The 8203-nt window shown below is 34.0% G+C and overlaps 1 protein-coding gene across 1 annotated transcript; it reads right to left on the bottom strand.

Moving 5' to 3' along the window:
• Positions 1-1978: 1978 nt before the first annotated feature.
• On the bottom strand, positions 1979-2788 carry LOTGIDRAFT_103758 (hypothetical protein; the record flags this gene model as incomplete). Its single annotated transcript, XM_009053313.1, has 1 exon — positions 1979-2788. The coding sequence occupies one exon, from the start codon at positions 2786-2788 to the stop codon at positions 1979-1981; it is 810 nt and encodes a 269-aa protein (XP_009051561.1).
• Between the last annotated feature and the right edge of the window lie 5415 nt (positions 2789-8203).

Below are 8203 nucleotides of genomic sequence, written 5' to 3'. Positions count from 1 at the left end.
AAAGATTTTAAGTAGGTTGCTCTATGCAAGTCAAGCTGTGTCTAAAGATCTTGGTGACCGACGGAGTTTATTTCTTTAGATTGACCTACTATTGAGACTATTGAAAACGCGGTGCCAAAAGACAAACTCGCACTAAGTTTATAGTAAACATCCCTATTGAACTTTTGATTTTGCTACAACATATAAAAGAGGAAACACTGGGTGCACTTGGGGAAAAAGGTTTAATAGTTGTTGGTATAATGTGCTCCAAACAGAAAGGGTGATGTGCTTGCTTTCAGATATGAAGCAAATATGTCGGCATTGTTGTTTAATACAACCATTCATCTAAAATGCTGAAGTATTTAACCGAATTGTACGTTAACTTAAACTTAAATGATTCTCTACGATAACCAAATTAGGCTCAAATGGAAAATAGAGCAATTTGAATAACGTTTATAAAGAAAGAAGATAAATTATGATGACAAAATGTCTATAAATTAAACTTTATTCATGATCAATAAAGTGGATAAAGATGCATAATGACTTAAATTGGTATCAAAACGTTTTTTTTTTTTCAAATTTAAATATGCTTGATATAATAACTTATGAATATGTATTTTCTCTTAAACCAAGTAAAATAGTGTACTGATTCTGTACTTCTACCTTTTCAGAACTTTTATCAATTTCAAAACTTTTAACAATTCTAGAATTTTAACTATCAGAGAACGGGTAACCAATTTATAACTTTTAAAGTAAAATGTAAAGTTTTAATCTAACCTGAATGCAAAGTACATTACGAGTTCGCTAGATCTACATAAAAAATGCCTTTCTTTCATTTGTGTTCTCTTTTATTTGTGTTCTCATCATTGTCTCGCGATTGGGACTTATACTAGACAATGTTTCTTTGATGTGTATTTCAATTATTGATGAAACTTGTGCAGGTGAATTAAATTGAACATTAAGACTCCCTACAACAAGAAACAATACCAATGTTCCCAGGGGTTTTCTTTGGACCATTGCAATTTTACAGTGAATATTACACTGATGCCATGATTGCCAAATAAAACCGATAAAAGTGTAGCAACATTGGAATACCACCAAATTTCAATTAGAGCTCTTTGTATTAAGTAGACCAGGGAAAGTGGACGGTTAACAGTCGAACCATCCTAAAAACGTTTTGACTTTTCCGGAGCATCCAAAACTAAATGGCCATTGGGTATTGTTAGATTACATCAATCTACTGAAAGAGGGGATGTTGTAATATCATTAACTCAGCAAATAAGGAACATTCTTTCGTCAGCTTAGACGTTGATCTCATACTTAATGCTCACCACAATCTTACAAAATCATAATAAACCATCGGTATGCCAATCACTAAAATCGATTTTAAATTAAGTTTAGTTTACAAGTCTGATTTTCTTATTTAATTCCCAAAATCTGGCTGATATATTTTTGGGAAATTGATCCAAGTGTTGAGGTATTACCTTCAGATGAGGACACAATAGTTTTCAACGTGTAAGAAAATGCTAAACACACTGAATAATTATACAAAGCGTCGGGTGGTTGCTACACTCTGAAAGCTGAAGGGAGTTTAAGAAACAAACAGGTATTGGACACTAAATCGTTTTCTTAAGCATGAACATGTCATACTGTCCAATCGTTTGTCGTGTTTTTTCCTTTAAACCAAACGAATAATAACGTACTGGGGTGTACAATTTAAACCAAATGAGTAATCACGTTTGAGGATGTACATTTTAAACCAAACGACTAATAACGTCAAAGATGTACAATTTAAACCAAACGAGTAATAACGCATCAGGATGTAGCCTACATTTATGCGGATTATAAATTTCTTGGAATAAATGTGTGAAGCAAAATACAACTACTATGGAAGTTCTGGTTTGGACAGAAGTGATGATGGTTTACCAACGCGATCAAACCTTTGGTGCAGATGAATATGAATATAATGTACAAATCAAAATAGTAATAAATTATGTACTTACTCCCAATTACTTTCAGGTGGTGGTAGATCTCCTATAGTTGTTAAAGTTAGAGTTGACCAGAATAAAGATGCCAGATATTTCCTAGTAACTGAGGCGTACTCCCCTACAGGCTGAGGGTACGACCATCCACCTTGAAATCCTTCAGCCTCTGATATAAGGTAATAAAATGCTGCAAACCAATGTGCTCCAAGGAATAGAATATGACTAAGATTAGCAACACGTATAAGGTTCGGATAGGCATTTCGAGATTCCAGCATGTGCAAAAAGTTAAATGATCTGTACACTTTAAGAAAGCGAGTAAAACGTACCATTGGATGAATTCCAATCAAAAACTGGAAAAAGTCCAGAGGTAAGAGACATAATAGATCCATATAAAGATATTTAGAATGAATATATTTCCGAGCAAGTTTCTTGGAATCATACACCATTAATCCTTGGTCTAAATATCCTGTACGGAACTGTACCACAATATCCAAAATATAAATCACATCGCTTACTGCATCCAAGGAAAACCACACGGCAGGACAACTTTCCTGAATTTCTCGGAATGCCTCCCTGGCAATACATGTCCACAAATTATAAAGCACAGCAATGGTAACCACACCTAACCATTTAAACATAAAACTTCCATGATGTTGAAACACAAATTTACGCGCATGATTACGGGGCCGCCAATGCATGGGGAACTTTTGTGATTCGCCTTCATTGTCAGAAGTTTCGTTTGGTCTCGAATTTCGTCGAGTCGAGAACTTTTTGAGAAAAGAGTCCTCTCTCTGTAAACACGGTTTTCTACGCTGCGCTTGCATTTCGTGAGCTGCGCGTAAAGTGTTCCGGAGTCGTCGCCATTTCGCACCAGGAAATATCCCTCCGCGCCTTAGCATAGCACGGGGCTTTTTGTTTCCGTGTGAATCAACCGAGCCATCGGAACCTCGTGATGAGTGTTCGCTGTTTTCATCCGGGTTATCTGGTGATTCTAACACGTGATCATGTCCATTTACCCCGGCTCTAACAAGAGGTTCATTATTTAATTCACAGAGTTCGCTCATTTTAAAAATAATGATGAATGGCATGCGGATTGATAATTGTATTTTATGGAAATTTGTATCTATTCACTGCTCAAGGATGATTGAAGTTGAGCGGAATTAGAATTGGATCAATATCGGTCTAATTTTCAACGCACAAGCCGTCAATAGAGTATATATAGATGAAATACATTACCGACTACTAACTGTACATCATATATAGGAAAAAATCACATAAATATCACAATTATCCATAATATTCCCCATTTTTCTCTGATATTCCATTAACACCATTTATAGCCTTTAATTATATTCCAAAACCTCAGAAATGATGTTTCTTCTGCAATTTTTATTGAGGTTTCTGAGGCACATTATTTTAACAAAAATTATTATGTGTTTTTTCTTGCAGAATTTTAAAACTAGATTTGATGGAATAAAATCAGGAGCTCGCGGTGTTCTAAGTAACAAATACACTTCTAATCCAATTTAGCCTTAAAAGCATTAGGTTTCTTACAAATCATTTCCAAGAAGAAGTTTTATTATAGTCATCTAAATTATAGAATTCGTGATAATTCACATCTGAAGTGCGCATTGGAACATAAGACATCCCATATTTGTTGCTGTTTTGGACCTAAAACAACTCACATGATGTGGTCAAAATGAATATTAATCAAAACTATACTCCGGACACTTTTTGTTAGCATCAAAAACTATTAATCCGGAATCTACTTTCATGAATCTCATCAAAGGATTATTCCGGTATAGTTAATCTTCTGTAAGCATTAATCCTTCTGAATTCCATCATGTACAGTTAATCCAGGATTTAATCTCCGTAGCTTATATTCCTTTGAAAACCTTCAATAACACAATCATCATTTTGGACCACTCCGATTAGAAAACCTGCTGGGGAAAGAGGTGTTTAACAAAAAATTTAGGAATATAATTATCATTGATACAGGCGATCATCAGAAAAAAAGTCAGAAGTAAACAGTTTGCGTACAAAAATTCATTAAGATGTAATGCCATTGAAACAAATCAATTATAAACAACGTGACACGTATTCAAATTTCTGTAAAATATCTGTTGCGGAAAAGATCTTTAAATATTTCACTTAAATAAATTCATAACGTATTAATCCGATTTTTTCAAGTAGGTTTACTTCCTGAAGACGATGTAATTGAGAATTATCAAGGCAAAGTTTTAAGCCATGCAATGTTAATTGGCTCCAGGCTGTGGACGTTAAAGCTTCTTCGACGTTTAAAGCCGCTTTTAGAAAAGATTATTCTGTGCATACTCTGCATTGCCTGCGTTCAAAAAATCTAATCAGAAAAAAGAATCATAAATTCAAAAGAAAAACGGAAAACATAAATCAAACATGAAAAACCCACCTTTTTAAATGTAATTTTACCACGTTGAATCTGGGTTGTCTGCATACGGTTAATAAGTCACTGTACAAAATGGCGGTTATAAATCTGAAAAACACAATATCTTTTATCATTAATCAAAATCAACAATGGGTCATAATTATAGGAATATTTTATTTTAGCCATTAATAAGCTGCAAATAGTAATTAACTGAGATTGTTGACGTCTCTGTCGCTTTAATTTCCGCTCATTGTCAGTCCATCTCAATCTTTCGTCGTCATATTTCAAGGTGAATACTGACGGTGGTTGTTCGAAGGATTTCTATTGATATCGCCGGATATCTAAATAAGGTGCTGATATTTTGTGTATGTACATCTTAAGTCATCCTATATTTATACTGTCGTGACGTCTTTACACGTCCAATGATTAACAATGACACTGGTTTCTTTCTAATCAGACGCAAACTGGTCGTTAAAATCGCACGCTCATTTGACGTTTAATTTTTCGACTTTGACCTCTTTAATTAAAGAGCCGATCCAATGCTGTTTCAATCCCCGTTGGAAAAGTTTCAATTCGTATGAGCAAGCGAACATCTTGAATGGGAAAGTTTTGTCCTTTATTGCATAGTGTCTCCCAACAACACTCATATCTTAATAATTTTTAACTGGCTGACAAAACAATTTAGGGCATTATTCCAAGGGTAGTTGATTTGAACGTTGTCTTGCTAAGAATGATATATGATTTGAATAGGTACATGATAGTCTGGTTGAAGGATATTTTACCAAGGCTTTATACATTCAATTGGAATTATGTCTTAAAATCTATCTGCGATAGACCATAAATAGATCATAAATCGTGATTTTTCAGGGCAAGTTTGTCAGTGACATATACATGTATTAAGAAGATATTCAAATAGCAAGGTTCGTCTATTTCAAAATGTTACAGTTTTGGCAACAGGTTTAATGCAATAAATCTATATTTAGCCCAGACAGAAAAGTAGTATTCCATTCATTTCATGTCATTTTATCTGTATATTATGTGACTCTGTGAAGTAAACATAGTTAACTGGTAATCAAAGACGCATTCTTTTCAGATCAAGGGATTCCTTGTCCATCCCTGAAGAAGTCTTGTTGATATTTGAAACAGGAAGTAAAAATAATAGTGCGTTCAACTTTTCAGGGCGAAGACATTAGACATTAACCAAAGCATTCTAAATCGGTCCACAGAATCATTAAGTATATCTTTGTAAATCTAACTGGAACTCATTTTATTATGAAATATAGTTCTAAATTTTAATTAAACTTATCAGATCAAATACTTCTTAAATCAATTATAGTTAAGTCTCAAGACCTCGCAACTTTACAGTCATAAATTATATTATTATAGTTGATATAAATCCCCTGGCCTCATCAACTGTCTGATGACCGAGAGTTGAATATGCTCCAAGGAACATTTCAAATGAAGGAATTGATTCAATTAAATTTCCGTATCGAGTATTTATCTAGTGGCTAAATGTTGCTGATACAGTATTAAGTCAGCTGGCATTGACAAAAAAATGGTCACCGATTTGGTCCAATTGCTCTTGTGTTGTAGGGTCAATCGCGTAGCGGTTTTAGCTGTTATGGAGGGAAACTCGTGTACTGCCTCGCTAGCGACACACGTCACTTACTGTCGCAATTGGATTAAAATGTGATAAAAAAAGGGTCGACGATCTGTAGATTATAACAATATTATTTACGTGGGCACTGCGAAACGCCATTGTGTTCATGAGGGGGTACAAATGTCCTGTCTCGCAACATAGCAAGTCTCACAGCACCTTTCCAGCTATTTTCATCTGAATGACCACTTCAACGAGAAGAATCCTTTGAGGCCGAGACATCGTAATTTTAGTAACCAACGTTAAAATTCAAAACAAAAAAACCTTAAATACCTTAGTTCAAACACTAGGACACAGTATCAAACCATGAAAATTATAATCCAGGGATTCAGAAAAAGCAAACCTCGCATATAAACCGGATCCAAGGAAGAATTCCTTTAATACTGAGGGATTAAAAGCAGGCAAACCTAACATAGGCTTTACAATGGATCCTTGGAAGAATTACCTTATTACCGTGGGATTCGAGACAAGAAACCTCACATGGACTAATTCCGAATTGGCTACGAGGAAGAATTGTTTTGTAACTGAGAGGTGTGGTATTAGAAACGTCGCATAGACTTATATCAAACCAACAACTAGGAAGAACTCCTTTATTACCAAGGGATTCGGAACAAGCAAACCTCGCATAGACCAATTCTATTTAATTCGCTTTTATTATTCCTGTTGATTCTTAAAGAATTAGATTAGTTAATACTGCCGAGACAAAACTACTATAAATCATCTTTTTATGACAATATATTCAGACTAGTATTAAAAACCATTGTTATAATCTGGCTGAAATAATTCGTTATAATTCTGTTTGAACTATTATGTTTTTGATAGATGCTAGTGATGGACTGTTCAATTACTAAAACGAAATAAAATGGACATTTCTGCTATAGAAGATTATTTCGAAGTGAAGATCTTCAGCATGTTATACGTATCTAAACTTTTAATCATTTCAACAACAAAAAACTTTGGATAATTTGTCGTTTGCATAATGAGTGACATTTAATACTTCGAGCCGTCTAAATTTTGCCTTCTTTTTTTACAGTGTCCATATCACTTTTCAAAATGCAAAATAACATATCATGTTTTGCGATCATTTAATAAATAAATAAATAAACATAAAATTGTATGCAAATTAGGTAGGCCTAACATAATTATATCACGAATGACACAATTTCATTTCTTAGAAAACTATAATATGAATCCTGGTGGATATATTATAATAGATATTAAGTACTTACAAGTGCGGATGTGTTCTTCAACTTTCCGTTTTTAAACACAGGATATGTACGCCAACTTTGATAATCATAATCATGTAAATATCAAGTTGATCACACTAAAGCATTGATGACATCGATGACACATTTAGTAAGTGGGTTAACAGTTAGCACATTTACACAATTCAATGGATGTGAACCACAAATCAAAAGATAGCTTGTCAGGCAAGGTAACATACGCCCACTACCAGCTGTCAGAAATGATAACAAAGTAACAAAGTCTGCAGTGGTTTAATATGTGAAACCAATCATCCTATTTTTACTAATTTCAAGCTTCACAGAGATCTCATACCAAGTTTCATCAAGATTGTATAAAAAATGAAGCCTCTATCAGGCCTACAAGCCAAATTAGACGCATTGAATTAATTCAAGGGCATTTACTCCAAAACCGTTCACCCGATTGTTACCAATTTCAACTTGACTGAGATCTTGTCCATATATACATGAATACCAAGTTTCATCGAGATCAGATAAAAACTGCACCCTGTATCATGACTACAAGCCAAATTTGTAGGGTTTTTACAAAATCAAGGGCAATAACTCCAAAACCATACATCTGATTATGACAAAATTCAAACTTGACCGATATCTCATCAATATATATCACAAAAAAATTGTAGTCTATAGCATGCCTAAAAGCCAAATTTTACTAAGTCATGGGCAATAACCCTGAAATCGTTCATCCAATTATTACCAACTTCAAACTTGACCAATATCTCATCAATATATTCATGCATCAAGATGGTATCAAAATTGAAGCGTTCATTGGGAATACAAGGCAATTTTAACGCAATTTTACTATGTCAAGGACAATAACTCTGAGACCGATTATCCGATTATTACCAATTTGAACTTTACCAAAATCTCATCAATATAATATACATGCATACCAAGTTTCATCAAGATCGGATAA

This window comes from Lottia gigantea (genome assembly GCF_000327385.1).
Source record: "Lottia gigantea unplaced genomic scaffold LOTGIsca_2, whole genome shotgun sequence".
Lineage (NCBI taxonomy): Eukaryota > Metazoa > Mollusca > Gastropoda > Lottiidae > Lottia > Lottia gigantea.
The sequence above is the reverse complement of the archived record's forward strand: the minus strand, read 5'-3'. Positions and strand labels throughout refer to the sequence as shown.